This window comes from Lathyrus oleraceus, chromosome 7 (genome assembly GCF_024323335.1).
Source record: "Lathyrus oleraceus cultivar Zhongwan6 chromosome 7, CAAS_Psat_ZW6_1.0, whole genome shotgun sequence".
Taxonomy (NCBI): Eukaryota; Viridiplantae; Streptophyta; class Magnoliopsida; order Fabales; family Fabaceae; genus Lathyrus; species Lathyrus oleraceus.
Genome location: NC_066585.1, coordinates 155627370 through 155644386, shown reverse-complemented (window position 1 = coordinate 155644386; position 17017 = coordinate 155627370). Strand labels below are relative to the sequence as shown.

The following is a 17017-nucleotide window of genomic DNA, read 5'->3' as shown; positions in this document are numbered from 1 at the left end:
TTAGAAAGGTCTAGAAGATAGAGTTATGCCCACAGTTTTATACAAAAAATTTATATTAATATTAAATATTATTATTCCTAATCAAATTAATTTGTTCAATTAAAAACTAAATTATAATTTTTTTTATATACTTTAGTTTTAATATATATTAACTCATATCTGATGGGAACCTAATGCGTGAGAAAGCAGTTGTATTTGTTATACACAACTCTAACTTTTTGTCTGTTTTTTCTTAATATCAATATTAGTATAATTAATTTATCAATTTTTTTAGGATTTATAATAACAATATTATAATCATATTCTACATGCTTCTACATAAAACGTGTCATTTTTATTTTTTATTTAATATAACTTTTCACAATAGCTTTTACTTAACTCTATTATACTTGTATATAAATACATCATTCTTCATTACTTCTTTTCATATTATTTTTTCTATGTTACACTCTCTTTCTTTCTCAAAAGAAAACATGGTAACGAGTGTAGATCATGATCGAATTCCGGTTCCATGGGGGAAAGTCAATTATGGGGTGATCTCACAAATTTAGATAACATTGGTGGGAGTAGCAAAAGAAACTTAGATATGAATTCGTTGAATCGGAACAAAGTAATTAATGAAGGAGGAGTAGTGCTTGTGAATGGAAAACCAAGTCGAGGTGGGCTTGTGATTAAAAGTGGAAAAAATATTTAAAATGGAAAAGGTAAAGGTGGAAAATATCGTGATTCTCATCATGAAATGCACATATGGAATGAGAGAGAAAGGAGAAAGAAAATAAGGAACATGTTTTCTAGCCTTCATGCTTTGCTTCCAGATCTGCCCTCTAAGGTAAATTCATGTTCATCTTCATTTTTTAATTAGGGTAAAACTTTAGTGTCATAATCAATTATTTTCTAAATTAGATGGTTAATTTAATTTTGTTTCCAGGTTGATAAGTCAACCATTGTGGATGCAGCAGTGAAAGAAATAAAAAATTTACAACAGATTCTTGAAAATCTAGAAAAGAAGAAGAAAGACAAGCTTAGATCTATGTCCCCATTTGTGAGTGAGTCTTCATTTGTGATGAACTCCCAATTGAATTCATATGAATCAACGAAAACTATCATAATTGATCAGGGGTCCTATAGTTATAATAATAAATTTCTGATTAGTGTAAATGAAACTTCAAATACGTTATCGCTTTATGCACCTCCACCGAAACAAGTAGCTTTTCAAACTTGGTCTTCTAAAAAATTTATATTGAACATTTGTGGGGGCGAAGCACAATTCTGCATATGTGCAACTAAGAAGCAGGGGGTCTTGACAAAAATTGCTTTTGTGTTGGAGAAACATATGATTGATGTTGTATCTATCAACTTTATGCGCAATGGAAATGGAAATGTGTACATGATTCTAGTTCATGTAAGTTTCAAACTCGATCTATCTCCTCTTTTCTGGATTATATTGAATATCAGAATAAAATTTTCAAATTTACCCGTACGGTGATACCAAACATACATATACTATAATATGTTATCAAATAAATAAAATAATTATTACTTACACAAAAAGAATTGAATTGTGTTATTTTGCAGGCAAGCAAAGGTTCATATGACACAAATTCAATGGAGAAAACTTACAAGCAAGCGGCTGGAGAAATTTTGATGTTGATATCTTAAAATTTGTTTATAAAATTTGTATTCTCGTTTTGTACGAATTTTAATTTCATTTAGTTTTTCTCCTAGAAACAACTAGAAAAGAGCCAAAGTTAGAGGACAGTCTAATTAGCAAACAAGTATAATATTTAAATTTTTATTAAATTATAGTGATTTTTGTTTCGTTATGAGGCATGAAATGTGGTGTTTAAATTAATTTCTATGTACTTTTTATGTTTTCTTTATCAAAGTAATAAAAATTAGTTGTACAACAACAATAACATCAACTAGAACCAAACCCAATCACACTAAGAAGGGGTTTTCTATATGGATCAACTTTTATCATAATGTTCTATCCAGGATCATGGTTTTATCCAAATTGTGTATTTCAAGATCTTTCTTAATAACTTCCCACACAATCTTTCTAGGTGTTCCTCTTCCTCTTCCTCTAATGGTCTGACTTATCTCTATTTGATCTACTCCCCTCACCATAGATTGTGGAGTTGAAATCTAAAAATAAATAGCATTCGGATGGCCGCCTATAGACTATGATATGATTAATAACATATATTATTTAAGTGGGAGATTGTTGGATTATTTTATATTTAAATATTATTTCATTATTATTACCGATAATTAAAATGTAGGCTTATATATTTATACTAATTATATAGCAATTATCAAATTAAAAGCCTTATTTGATTAAATAATTAAATAGAATTAGAAAGGAAAATTATATTTCTATATATTGATTAATTAATTAATTAATCAACTAATTGGATATGAATTCAAATATGAATGAATCCATTTCGGAATAATAAAAACCAAATTGGCGATCACCATTCATAGGCTATCGTCCCCAATACACCTTACTACAAGTAGATGATTTCTTACGCTCACCTAAAAGGTGTTCTAGACAGTAAGTTAACCAAATGAAGAAAATCTATAAATCAATAAGTGGCAGTCACTTGTCTCTACACTCCTGCATTTTAGGATTACCATTGTTACTAGCTAGAAAGCTTTATCTTTAAAATTGTCCAATAATTCGAAGCCGTGGATTATACCACGAGACATCATATTTCACATACTCTATATTTCACACATCACAATTATTCTCATGTGGAACCTCATAAAATTCATCTTCATTTTTCAAAGAGTCAAAGCACATACTATTCATTTCGTGAGATCATGAGTTTGAATCTTGGAAAAAAGAAAAATGTATTAACTTAAGAACTATTTTGTAATTTAAACTATATTATTTGCTTAAAACTTATAAAACATAATTTAATTTTTTTGAAATAATTTTTGAATTATAAACTAGAGAGAGAAGAAACTCTGATATATATATTTATTTTATGTAATGCCTTTAAAATAATTTTAGTTCATATTTATCGTAACTACTTAAATAATATAGTATTTTTTATCATACTACTTATAACTAAGAATACTACCATGAAAATAAATTGGTTGTATTAAAGTTTGATTTTAAAATGACAATGAAAAACATTTAAATATTATATAATACATTTATAATTTTCTTCAATATATAGGAAATGTCTGAGATTTAACTCATTAAATAACTTATCCTTATTTTAAGAAATATCTTGAAGGATATAGATTCAATAACCATTTAGAGTAAAATAATCTAACAACCCAAAAATTACTCAATTTAACTATATTTGCTCAAATTTTAAAAATACAAGAGACGTGGAAATTCAAACAATATTAAATATTTTTGGTTTTTCTTGACATCTTAGCAAATGTAAAAGTTGAAACAAATGTCTTTAGTATTAAATTAGTTATTACACAATTCCAATGACTTGTCACTTTTTGTTGATATTGAAATATGATAGAGTATGCGACACTTTTCAGTCATATTTATATACTCCATTATTTCACTAGTCATATTAAGATGAACAAATAAACTAAAGACAAAGAAAAATATTATTGATTTCTCACATATACGTGTCAAAGAGACAAAAGAATCGAATTATTCAATATATATATATATATATATATATATATAATTGCTGACCAAATTAAATAAACTAGGTATAATATAGTTTAATTATAATATTTTTTTGTGAAAAATTGTAGGCATAACTCCATCTTCTAGACCTTTTCATATATGGAAAGTTATGGTCATAATTTTATATTCTAAACCTTCCCACGGGAAAGTCTAGAAGGTGGAGTTAGAAAGGTCTAGAAGATAGAGTTATGCCCACAGTTTTATACAAAAAATTTATATTAATATTAAATATTATTATTCCTAATCAAATTAATTTGTTCAATTAAAAACTAAATTATAATTTTTTTTATATAGTTTAGTTTTAATATATATTAACTCATATCTTATGGGAACCTAATGCGTGAGAAAGCAGTTGTATTTGTTATACACAACTCTAACTTTTTGTCTGTTTTTTCTTAATATCAATATTAGTATAATTAATTTATCAACTTTTTTAGGATTTATAATAACAATATTATAATCATATTCTAGATGCTTCTACATAAAACGTGTCATTTTATTTTTTATTTAATATAACTTTTCACAATAGCTTTTACTTAACTCTATTATACTTGTATATAAATACATCATTCTTCATTACTTCTTTTCATATTATTTTTTCTATGTTACACTCTTTTTCCTTCTCAAAAGAAAACATGGTAACGAGTGTAGATCATGATCAAAATTCCGGTTCCATGGGGGAAAGTCAATTATGGGGTGATCTCACAAATTTAGATAACATTGGTGGGAGTAGCAAAAGAAACTTAGATATGAATTCGTTGAATCGAAACGAAGTAATTAATGAAGGAGTAGTGGTGCTTGTGAATGGAAAACCAAGTCGAGGTGGGCTTGTGATTAAAAGTGGAAAAAATATTAAAAATGGAAAAGGTAAAGGTGGAAAATATCGTGATTCTCATCATGAAATGCACATATGGAATGAGAGAGAAAGGAGAAAGAAAATAAGGAACATGTTTGCTAGCCTTCATGCTTTGCTTCCAGATCTGCCCTCTAAGGTAAATTCATGTTCATCTTCATTTTTTAATTAGGGTAAAACTTTAGTGTCATAATCAGTTATTTTCTAAATTAGATGGTTAATTTAATTTTTTTTTTCAGGTTGATAAGTCAACCATTGTGGATGCAGCAGTGAAAGAAATAAAAAATTTACAACAGATTCTTGAAAATCTAGAAAAGAAGAAGAAAGACAAGCTTAGATCTATGTCCCCATTTGTGAGTGAGTCTTCATTTGTGATGAACTCCCAATTGAATTCATATGAATCAACGAAAACTATCATAATTGATCAGGGGTCCTATAGTTATAATAATAAATTTCCGATTAGTGTAAATGAAACTTCAAATACGTTATCGCTTTATGCACCTCCACCGAAACAAGTAGCTTTTCAAACTTGGTCTTCTAAAAAATTTGTATTGAACATTTGTGGGGGCAAAGCACAATTCTGCATATGTGCAACTTAGAAGCAGGGGGTCTTGACAAAAATTGCTTTTGTGTTGGAGAAACATATGATTGATGTTGTATCTATCAACATTATGCGCAATGGAAATGGAAATGTGTACATGATTATAGTTCATGTAAGTTTCAATCTCGATCTATCTCCTCTTTTCTGGATTATATTGAATATCAGATTAAAATTTTCAAATTTACCCGTACGGTGATACCAAACATACATATACTATAATATGTTATCAAATAAATAAAATAATTATTACTTAAACAAAAAGAATTGAATTGTGTTATTTTGCAGGCAAGCAAAGGTTCATATGACACAAATTCAATGGAGAAAACTTACAAGCAAGCGGCTGGAGAAATTTTGATGTTGATATCTTAAAATTTGTTTATAAAATTTGTATTCTCGTTTTGTATGAATTTTAATTTCATTTAGTTTTTCTCCTAGAAACAACTAGAAAAGGGCCAAAGTTAGAGGACAGTCTAATTAGCAAACAAGTATAATATTTAAATTTTTATTAAATTATAGTGATTTTTGTTTCGTTATGAGGCATGAAATGTGGTGTTTAAATTAATTTCTATGTACTTTTTATGTTTTCTTTTTCAAAGTAATAAAAATTAGTTGTACAACAACAATAACATCAACTAGAACCGAACCCAATCCCACTAAGAAGGGGTTTTCTATATGGATCAACTTTTATCATAATGTTCTATCCAGGATCATGGTTTTATCCAAATTGTGTATTTCAAGATCTTTCTTAATAACTTCCCACACAATCTTTCTAGGTGTTCCTCTTCCTCTTCCTCTAATGGTCTGACTTATCTCTATTTGATCTACTCCCCTCACCATAGATTGTGGAGTTGAAATCTAAAAATAAATAGCATTCGGATGACCGCCTATAGACTATGATATGATTAATAACATATATTATTTAAGTGGGAGATTGTTGGATTATTTTATATTTAAATATTATTTAATTATTATTACCGATAATTAAAATGTAGGTTTATATATTTATACTAATTATATAGCAATTATCAAATTAAATGCCTTATTTGATTAAATAATTAAATAGAATTAGAAATGAAAATTATATTTCTATATATTGATTAATTAATTAATTAATCAACTAATTGGATATGAATTCAAATATGAATGAATCCATTTCGGAATAATAAAAACCAAATTGGCGATCACCATTCATAGGCTATCGTCCCCAATACACCTTACTACAAGTAGATGATTTCTTACGCTCACCTAAAAGGTGTTCTAGACAGTAAGTTAACCAAATGAAGAAAATCTATAAATCAATAAGTGGCAGTCACTTGTCTCTACACTCCTGCATTTTAGGATTACCATTGTTACTAGCTAGAAAGCTTTATCTTTAAAATTGTCCAATAATTCGAAGCCGTGGATTATACCATGAGACATCATATTTCACATACTCTATATTTCACACATCACAATTATTCTCATGTGGAACCTCATAAAATTCATCTTCATTTTTCAAAGAGTCAAAGCACATACTATTCATTTCGTGAGATCATGAGTTTGAATCTTGGAAAAAAGAAAAATGTATTAACTTAAGAACTATTTTGTCTTTAGTATTAAATTAGTTATTACACAATTCCAATGACTTGTCACTTTTTGTTGATATTGAAATATGATAGAGTATGCGACACTTTTCAGTCATATTTATATACTCCATTATTTCACTAGTCATATTAAGATGAACAAATAAACTAAAGACAAAGAAAAATATTATTGATTTCTCACATATACGTGTCAAAGAGACAAAAGAATCAAATTATTCAATATATATATATATATATATATATATATATAAAATTGCTGACCAAATTAAATAAACTAGGTATAATATAGTTTAATTATAATATTTTTTTGTGAAAAATTGTAGGCATAACTCCATCTTCTAGACCTTTTCTTATATGGAAAGTTATGGTCATAATTTTATATTCTAAACCTTCCCACGGGAAAGTCTAGAAGGTGGAGTTAGAAAGGTCTAGAAGATAGAGTTATGCCCACAGTTTTATACAAAAAATTTATATTAATATTAAATATTATTATTCCTAATCAAATTAATTTGTTCAATTAAAAACTAAATTATAATTTTTTTATATAGTTTAGTTTTAATATATATTAACTCATATCTGATGGGAACCTAATGCGTGAGAAAGCAGTTGTATTTGTTATACACAACTCTAACTTTTTGTCTGTTTTTTCTTAATATCAATATTAGTATAATTAATTTATCAACTTTTTTAGGATTTATAATAACAATATTATAATCATATTCTAGATGCTTCTACATAAAACGTGTCATTTTATTTTTTATTTAATATAACTTTTCACAATAGCTTTTACTTAACTCTATTATACTTGTATATAAATACATCATTCTTCATTACTTCTTTTCATATTATTTTTTCTATGTTACACTCTCTTTCCTTCTCAAAAGAAAACATGGTAACGAGTGTAGATCATGATCAAAATTCCGGTTCCATGAGGGAAAGTCAATTATGGGGTGATCCCACAAATTTAGATAACATTGGTGGGAGTAGCAAAAGAAACTTAGATATGAATTCGTTGAATCGGAACGAAGTAATTAATGAAGGAGGAGTAGTGCTTGTGAATGGAAAACCAAGTCGAGGTGGGCTTGTGATTAAAAGTGGAAAAAATATTAAAAATGGAAAAGGTAAAGGTGGAAAATATCGTGATTCTCATCATGAAATGCACATATGGAATGAGAGAGAAAGGAGAAAGAAAATAAGGAACATGTTTGCTAGCCTTCATGCTTTGCTTCCAGATCTGCCCTCTAAGGTAAATTCATGTTCATCTTCATTTTTAATTAGGGTAAAACTTTAGTGTCATAATCAGTTATTTTCTAAATTAGATGGTTAATTTTTTTCTTTTCAGGTTGATAAGTCAACCATTGTGGATGCAGCAGTGAAAGAAATAAAAAAATTTACAACAGATTCTTGAAAATCTAGAAAAGAGAAGAAAGACAAGCTTAGATCTATGTCCCCATTTGTGAGTGAGTCTTCATTTGTGATGAACTCCCAATTGAATTCATATGAATCAACGAAAACTATCATAATTGATCAGGGGTCCTATAGTTATAATAATAAATTTCCGATTAGTGTAAATGAAACTTCAAATACGTTATCGCTTTATGCACCTCCATCGAAACAAGTAGCTTTTCAAACTTGGTCTTCTAAAAAATTTGTATTGAACATTTGTGGGGGCGAAGCACAATTCTGCATATGTGCAACTAAGAAGCAGGGGGTCTTGAGTAAAATTGCTTTTGTGTTGGAGAAACATATGATTGATGTTGTATCTATCAACATTATGCGCAATGGAAATGGAAATATGTACATGATTCTAGTTCATGTAAGTTTCAAACTCGATCTATCTCCTCTTTTCTGGATTATATTGAATATCATAATAAAATTTCAAATTTACCCGGACGGTGATACCAAACATACATATACTATAATATGTTATCAAATAAATAAAATAATTATTACTTAAACAAAAAGAATTGAATTGTGTTATTTTGCAGGCAAGCAAAGGTTCATATGACACAAATTCAATGGAGAAAACTTACAAGCAAGCGGCTGGAGAAATTTTGAAGTTGATATCTTAAAATTTGTTTATAAAATTTGTATTCTCGTTTTGTATGAATTTTAATTTCATTTAGTTTTTCTCCTAGAAACAACTAGAAAAGGGCCAAAGTTAGAGGACAGTCTAATTAGCAAACAAGTATAATATTTAAATTTTTATTAAATTATAGTGATTTTTGTTTCGTTATGAGGCATGAAATGTGGTGTTTAAATTAATTTCTATGTACTTTTTATGTTTTCTTTTTCAAAGTAATAAAAATTAGTTGTACAACAACAATAACATCAACTAGAACCAAACCCAATCACACTAAGAAGGGGTTTTCTATATGGATCAACTTTTATCATAATGTTCTATCCAGGATCATGGTTTTATCCAAATTGTGTATTTCAAGATCTTTCTTAATAACTTCCCACACAATCTTTCTAGGTGTTCCTCTTCCTCTTCCTCTAATGGTCTGACTTATCTCTATTTGATCTACTCCCCTCACCATAGATTGTGGAGTTGAAATCTAAAAATAAATAGCATTCGGATGGCCGCCTATAGACTATGATATGATTAATAACATATATTATTTAAGTGGGAGATTGTTGGATTATTTTATATTTAAATATTATTTAATTATTATTACTGATAATTAAAATGTAGGCTTATATATTTATACTAATTATATAGCAATTATCAAATTAAAAGCCTTATTTGATTAAATAATTAAATAGAATTAGAAATGAAAATTATATTTCTATATATTGATTAATTAATTAATTAATCAACTAATTGGATATGAATTCAAATATGAATGAATCCATTTCGGAATAATAAAAACCAAATTGGCGATCACCATTCATAGGCTATCGTCCCCAATACACCTTACTACAAGTAGATGATTTCTTACGCTCACCTAAAAGGTGTTCTAGACAGTAAGTTAACCAAATGAAGAAAATCTATAAATCAATAAGTGGCAGTCACTTGTCTCTACACTCCTGCATTTTAGGATTACCATTGTTACTAGCTAGAAAGCTTTATCTTTAAAATTGTCCAATAATTCGAAGCCGTGGATTATACCATGAGACATCATATTTCACATACTCTATATTTCACACATCACAATTATTCTCATGTGGAACCTCATAAAATTCATCTTCATTTTTCAAAGAGTCAAAGCACATACTATTCATTTCGTGAGATCATGAGTTTGAATCTTGGAAAAAAGAAAAATGTATTAACTTAAGAACTATTTTGTCTTTAGTATTAAATTAGTTATTACACAATTCCAATGACTTGTCACTTTTTGTTGATATTGAAATATGATAGAGTATGCGACACTTTTCAGTCATATTTATATACTCCATTATTTCACTAGTCATATTAAGATGAACAAATAAACTAAAGACAAAGAAAAATATTATTGATTTCTCACATATACGTGTCAAAGAGACAAAAGAATCAAATTATTCAATATATATATATATATATATATATAAAATTGCTGACCAAATTAAATAAACTAGGTATAATATAGTTTAATTATAATATTTTTTTGTGAAAAATTGTAGGCATAACTCCATCTTCTAGACCTTTTCTTATATGGAAAGTTATGGTCATAATTTTATATTCTAAACCTTCCCACGGGAAAGTCTAGAAGGTGGAGTTAGAAAGGTCTAGAAGATAGAGTTATGCCCACAGTTTTATACAAAAAATTTATATTAATATTAAATATTATTATTCCTAATCAAATTAATTTGTTCAATTAAAAACTAAATTATAATTTTTTTATATAGTTTAGTTTTAATATATATTAACTCATATCTGATGGGAACCTAATGCGTGAGAAAGCAGTTGTATTTGTTATACACAACTCTAACTTTTTGTCTGTTTTTTTCTTAATATCAATATTAGTATAATTAATTTATCAACTTTTTTAGGATTTATAATAACAATATTATAATCATATTCTAGATGCTTCTACATAAAACGTGTCATTTTATTTTTTATTTAATATAACTTTTCACAATAGCTTTTACTTAACTCTATTATACTTGTATATAAATACATCATTCTTCATTACTTCTTTTCATATTATTTTTTCTATGTTACACTCTCTTTCCTTCTCAAAAGAAAACATGGTAACGAGTGTAGATCATGATCAAAATTCCGGTTCCATGAGGGAAAGTCAATTATGGGGTGATCCCACAAATTTAGATAACATTGGTGGGAGTAGCAAAAGAAACTTAGATATGAATTCGTTGAATCGGAACGAAGTAATTAATGAAGGAGGAGTAGTGCTTGTGAATGGAAAACCAAGTCGAGGTGGGCTTGTGATTAAAAGTGGAAAAAATATTAAAAATGGAAAAGGTAAAGGTGGAAAATATCGTGATTCTCATCATGAAATGCACATATGGAATGAGAGAGAAAGGAGAAAGAAAATAAGGAACATGTTTGCTAGCCTTCATGCTTTGCTTCCAGATCTGCCCTCTAAGGTAAATTCATGTTCATCTTCATTTTTTAATTAGGGTAAAACTTTAGTGTCATAATCAGTTATTTTCTAAATTAGATGGTTAATTTTTTTTCTTTTCAGGTTGATAAGTCAACCATTGTGGATGCAGCAGTGAAAGAAATAAAAAATTTACAACAGATTCTTGAAAATCTAGAAAAGAAGAAGAAAGACAAGCTTAGATCTATGTCCCCATTTGTGAGTGAGTCTTCATTTGTGATGAACTCCCAATTGAATTCATATGAATCAACGAAAACTATCATAATTGATCATGGGTCCTATAGTTATAATAATAAATTTCCGATTAGTGTAAATGAAACTTCAAATACGTTATCGCTTTATGCACCTCCATCGAAACAAGTAGCTTTTCAAACTTGGTCTTCTAAAAAATTTGTATTGAACATTTGTGGGGGCGAAGCACAATTCTGCATATGTGCAACTAAGAAGCAGGGGGTCTTGAGTAAAATTGCTTTTGTGTTGGAGAAACATATGATTGATGTTGTATCTATCAACATTATGCGCAATGGAAATGGAAATATGTACATGATTCTAGTTCATGTAAGTTTCAAACTCGATCTATCTCCTCTTTTCTGGATTATATTGAATATCATAATAAAATTTTCAAATTTACCCGGACGGTGATACCAAACATACATATACTATAATATGTTATCAAATAAATAAAATAATTATTACTTAAACAAAAAGAATTGAATTGTGTTATTTTGCAGGCAAGCAAAGGTTCATATGACACAAATTCAATGGAGAAAACTTACAAGCAAGCGGCTGGAGAAATTTTGAAGTTGATATCTTAAAATTTGTTTATAAAATTTGTATTCTCGTTTTGTATGAATTTTAATTTCATTTAGTTTTTCTCCTAGAAACAACTAGAAAAGGGCCAAAGTTAGAGGACAGTCTAATTAGCAAACAAGTATAATATTTAAATTTTTATTAAATTATAGTGATTTTTGTTTCGTTATGAGGCATGAAATGTGGTGTTTAAATTAATTTCTATGTACTTTTTATGTTTTCTTTTTCAAAGTAATAAAAATTAGTTGTACAACAACAATAACATCAACTAGAACCAAACCCAATCACACTAAGAAGGGGTTTTCTATATGGATCAACTTTTATCATAATGTTCTATCCAGGATCATGGTTTTATCCAAATTGTGTATTTCAAGATCTTTCTTAATAACTTCCCACACAATCTTTCTACGTGTTCCTCTTCCTCTTCCTCTAATGGTCTGACTTATCTCTATTTGATCTACTCCCCTCACCATAGATTGTGGAGTTGAAATCTAAAAATAAATAGCATTCGGATGGCCGCCTATAGACTATGATATGATTAATAACATATATTACTTAAGTGGGAGATTGTTGGATTATTTTATATTTAAATATTATTTAATTATTATTACTGATAATTAAAATGTAGGCTTATATATTTATACTAATTATAGCAATTATCAAATTAAAAGCCTTATTTGATTAAATAATTAAATAGAATTAGAAATGAAAATTATATTTCTATATATTGATTAATTAATTAATTAATCAACTAATTGGATATGAATTCAAATATGAATGAATCCATTTCGGAATAATAAAAACCAAATTGGCGATCACCATTCATAGGCTATCGTCCCCAATACACCTTACTACAAGTAGATGATTTCTTACGCTCACCTAAAAGGTGTTCTAGACAGTAAGTTAACCAAATGAAGAAAATCTATAAATCAATAAGTGGCAGTCACTTGTCTCTACACTCCTGCATTTTAGGATTACCATTGTTACTAGCTAGAAAGCTTTATCTTTAAAATTGTCCAATAATTCGAAGCCGTGGATTATACCATGAGACATCATATTTCACATACTCTATATTTCACACATCACAATTATTCTCATGTGGAACCTCATAAAATTCATCTTCATTTTTCAAAGAGTCAAAGCACATACTATTCATTTCGTGAGATCATGAGTTTGAATCTTGGAAAAAAGAAAAATGTATTAACTTAAGAACTATTTGTCTTTAGTATTAAATTAGTTATTACACAATTCCAATGACTTGTCACTTTTTGTTGATATTGAAATATGATAGAGTATGCGACACTTTTCAGTCATATTTATATACTCCATTATTTCACTAGTCATATTAAGATGAACAAATAAACTAAAGACAAAGAAAAATATTATTGATTTCTCACATATACGTGTCAAAGAGACAAAAGAATCAAATTATTCAATATATATATATATATATATATATATATAAAATTGCTGACCAAATTAAATAAACTAGGTATAATATAGTTTAATTATAATATTTTTTTGTGAAAAATTGTAGGCATAACTCCATCTTCTAGACCTTTCTTATATGGAAAGTTATGGTCATAATTTTATATTCTAAACCTTCCCACGGGAAAGTCTAGAAGGTGGAGTTAGAAAGGTCTAGAAGATAGAGTTATGCCCACAGTTTTATACAAAAAATTTATATTAATATTAAATATTATTATTCCTAATCAAATTAATTTGTTCAATTAAAAACTAAATTATAATTTTTTTATATAGTTTAGTTTTAATATATATTAACTCATATCTGATGGGAACCTAATGCGTGAGAAAGCAGTTGTATTTGTTATACACAACTCTAACTTTTTGTCTGTTTTTTCTTAATATCAATATTAGTATAATTAATTTATCAACTTTTTTAGGATTTATAATAACAATATTATAATCATATTCTAGATGCTTCTACATAAAACGTGTCATTTTATTTTTATTTAATATAACTTTTCACAATAGCTTTTACTTAACTCTATTATACTTGTATATAAATACATCATTCTTCATTACTTCTTTTCATATTATTTTTTCTATGTTACACTCTCTTTCCTTCTCAAAAGAAAACATGGTAACGAGTGTAGATCATGATCAAAATTCCGGTTCCATGAGGGAAAGTCAATTATGGGGTGATCCACAAATTTAGATAACATTGGTGGGAGTAGCAAAAGAAACTTAGATATGAATTCGTTGAATCGGAACGAAGTAATTAATGAAGGAGGAGTAGTGCTTGTGAATGGAAAACCAAGTCGAGGTGGGCTTGTGATTAAAAGTGGAAAAAATATTAAAAATGGAAAAGGTAAAGGTGGAAAATATCGTGATTCTCATCATGAAATGCACATATGGAATGAGAGAGAAAGGAGAAAGAAAATAAGGAACATGTTTGCTAGCCTTCATGCTTTGCTTCCAGATCTGCCCTCTAAGGTAAATTCATGTTCATCTTCATTTTTTAATTAGGGTAAAACTTTAGTGTCATAATCAGTTATTTTCTAAATTAGATGGTTAATTTTTTTTTCTTTTCAGGTTGATAAGTCAACCATTGTGGATGCAGCAGTGAAAGAAATAAAAAATTTACAACAGATTCTTGAAAATCTAGAAAAGAAGAAGAAAGACAAGCTTAGATCTATGTCCCCATTTGTGAGTGAGTCTTCATTTGTGATGAACTCCCAATTGAATTCATATGAATCAACGAAAACTATCATAATTGATCAGGGGTCCTATAGTTATAATAATAAATTTCCGATTAGTGTAAATGAAACTTCAAATACGTTATCGCTTTATGCACCTCCATCGAAACAAGTAGCTTTTCAAACTTGGTCTTCTAAAAAATTTGTATTGAACATTTGTGGGGGCGAAGCACAATTCTGCATATGTGCAACTAAGAAGCAGGGGGTCTTGAGTAAAATTGCTTTTGTGTTGGAGAAACATATGATTGATGTTGTATCTATCAACATTATGCGCAATGGAAATGGAAATATGTACATGATTCTAGTTCATGTAAGTTTCAAACTCGATCTATCTCCTCTTTTCTGGATTATATTGAATATCATAATAAAATTTTCAAATTTACCCGGACGGTGATACCAAACATACATATACTATAATATGTTATCAAATAAATAAAATAATTATTACTTAAACAAAAAGAATTGAATTGTGTTATTTTGCAGGCAAGCAAAGGTTCATATGACACAAATTCAATGGAGAAAACTTACAAGCAAGCGGCTGGAGAAATTTTGAAGTTGATATCTTAAAATTGTTTATAAAATTTGTATTCTCGTTTTGTATGAATTTTAATTTCATTTAGTTTTTCTCCTAGAAACAACTAGAAAAGGGCCAAAGTTAGAGGACAGTCTAATTAGCAAACAAGTATAATATTTAAATTTTTATTAAATTATAGTGATTTTTGTTTCGTTATGAGGCATGAAATGTGGTGTTTAAATTAATTTCTATGTACTTTTTATGTTTTCTTTTTCAAAGTAATAAAAATTAGTTGTACAACAACAATAACATCAACTAGAACCAAACCCAATCACACTAAGAAGGGGTTTTCTATATGGATCAACTTTTATCATAATGTTCTATCCAGGATCATGGTTTTATCCAAATTGTGTATTTCAAGATCTTTCTTAATAACTTCCCACACAATCTTTCTAGGTGTTCCTCTTCCTCTTCCTCTAATGGTCTGACTTATCTCTATTTGATCTACTCCCCTCACCATAGATTGTGGAGTTGAAATCTAAAAATAAATAGCATTCGGATGGCCGCCTATAGACTATGATATGATTAATAACATATATTATTTAAGTGGGAGATTGTTGGATTATTTTATATTTAAATATTATTTAATTATTATTACTGATAATTAAAATGTAGGCTTATATATTTATACTAATTATATAGCAATTATCAAATAAAAGCCTTATTTGATTAAATAATTAAATAGAATTAGAAATGAAAATTATATTTCTATATATTGATTAATTAATTAATTAATCAACTAATTGGATATGAATTCAAATATGAATGAATCCATTTCGGAATAATAAAAACCAAATTGGCGATCACCATTCATAGGCTATCGTCCCCAATACACCTTACTACAAGTAGATGATTTCTTACGCTCACCTAAAAGGTGTTCTAGACAGTAAGTTAACCAAATGAAGAAAATCTATAAATCAATAAGTGGCAGTCACTTGTCTCTACACTCCTGCATTTTAGGATTACCATTGTTACTAGCTAGAAAGCTTTATCTTTAAAATTGTCCAATAATTCGAAGCCGTGGATTATACCATGAGACATCATATTTCACATACTCTATATTTCACACATCACAATTATTCTCATGTGGAACCTCATAAAATTCATCTTCATTTTTCAAAGAGTCAAAGCACATACTATTCATTTCGTGAGATCATGAGTTTGAATCTTGGAAAAAAGAAAAATGTATTAACTTAAGAACTATTTGTCTTTAGTATTAAATTAGTTATTACACAATTCCAATGACTTGTCACTTTTTGTTGATATTGAAATATGATAGAGTATGCGACACTTTTCAGTCATATTTATATACTCCATTATTTCACTAGTCATATTAAGATGAACAAATAAACTAAAGACAAAGAAAAATATTATTGATTTCTCACATATACGTGTCAAAGAGACAAAAGAATCAAATATTCAATATATATATATATTATATATATATATATATATATATATATATATTAATAATATATATATATATATAAAATTGCTGACCAAATTAAATAAACTAGGTATAATATAGTTTAATTATAATATTTTTTGTGAAAAATTGTAGGCATAACTCCATCTTCTAGACCTTTTCTTATATGGAAAGTTATGGTCATAATTTTATATTCTAAACCTTCCCACGGGAAAGTCTAGAAGGTGGAGTTAGAAAGGTCTAGA

At 27.9% G+C, this 17017-nt stretch overlaps 3 protein-coding genes across 3 annotated transcripts; all 3 read left to right on the top strand.

Annotated features, from left to right (window-relative positions):
* The first annotated feature begins 681 nt into the window (after positions 1 to 681).
* LOC127102561 (transcription factor bHLH95) lies at positions 682 to 1659 on the top strand. The gene is made up of 3 exons (XM_051039916.1): positions 682 to 829; positions 929 to 1402; positions 1576 to 1659. Exons 1-3 carry the CDS (start codon positions 740 to 742, stop codon positions 1657 to 1659), a joined length of 648 nt encoding a protein of 215 aa, XP_050895873.1. The 5' UTR covers positions 682 to 739.
* Positions 1660 to 4278: 2619 nt separating this feature from the next.
* On the top strand, positions 4279 to 15339 carry LOC127102559 (transcription factor bHLH95). Its single transcript, XM_051039915.1, has 3 exons — positions 4279 to 4656; positions 14609 to 15082; positions 15256 to 15339. Exons 1-3 carry the CDS (start codon positions 4300 to 4302, stop codon positions 15337 to 15339), a joined length of 915 nt encoding a protein of 304 aa, XP_050895872.1. The 5' UTR covers positions 4279 to 4299.
* Positions 10849 to 12138, top strand: LOC127107920 (transcription factor bHLH95). The gene is made up of 3 exons (XM_051045270.1): positions 10849 to 11228; positions 11327 to 11800; positions 11974 to 12138. Exons 1-3 carry the CDS (start codon positions 10872 to 10874, stop codon positions 12055 to 12057), a joined length of 915 nt encoding a protein of 304 aa, XP_050901227.1. The 5' UTR covers positions 10849 to 10871; the 3' UTR covers positions 12058 to 12138.
* Positions 15340 to 17017: the final 1678 nt, after the last annotated feature.

Bases quoted from the DNA above. Each gene is read 5' to 3' on its own strand.
- LOC127102559 (XM_051039915.1), top strand. From the start codon at position 4,300: ATGGTAACGAGTGTAGATCATGATCAAAATTCCGGTTCCATGGGGGAA. The intron at 4,657-14,608 runs GTAAATTCATGT...TTTTCTTTTCAG, and splicing joins TTCCAGATCTGCCCTCTAAG to GTTGATAAGTCAACCATTGT. The intron at 15,083-15,255 runs GTAAGTTTCAAA...GTTATTTTGCAG, and splicing joins TGTACATGATTCTAGTTCAT to GCAAGCAAAGGTTCATATGA.
- LOC127107920 (XM_051045270.1), top strand. From the start codon at position 10,872: ATGGTAACGAGTGTAGATCATGATCAAAATTCCGGTTCCATGAGGGAA. The intron at 11,229-11,326 runs GTAAATTCATGT...TTTTCTTTTCAG, and splicing joins TTCCAGATCTGCCCTCTAAG to GTTGATAAGTCAACCATTGT. The intron at 11,801-11,973 runs GTAAGTTTCAAA...GTTATTTTGCAG, and splicing joins TGTACATGATTCTAGTTCAT to GCAAGCAAAGGTTCATATGA.
- LOC127102561 (XM_051039916.1), top strand. From the start codon at position 740: ATGCACATATGGAATGAGAGAGAAAGGAGAAAGAAAATAAGGAACATG. The intron at 830-928 runs GTAAATTCATGT...TTTTGTTTCCAG, and splicing joins TTCCAGATCTGCCCTCTAAG to GTTGATAAGTCAACCATTGT. The intron at 1,403-1,575 runs GTAAGTTTCAAA...GTTATTTTGCAG, and splicing joins TGTACATGATTCTAGTTCAT to GCAAGCAAAGGTTCATATGA.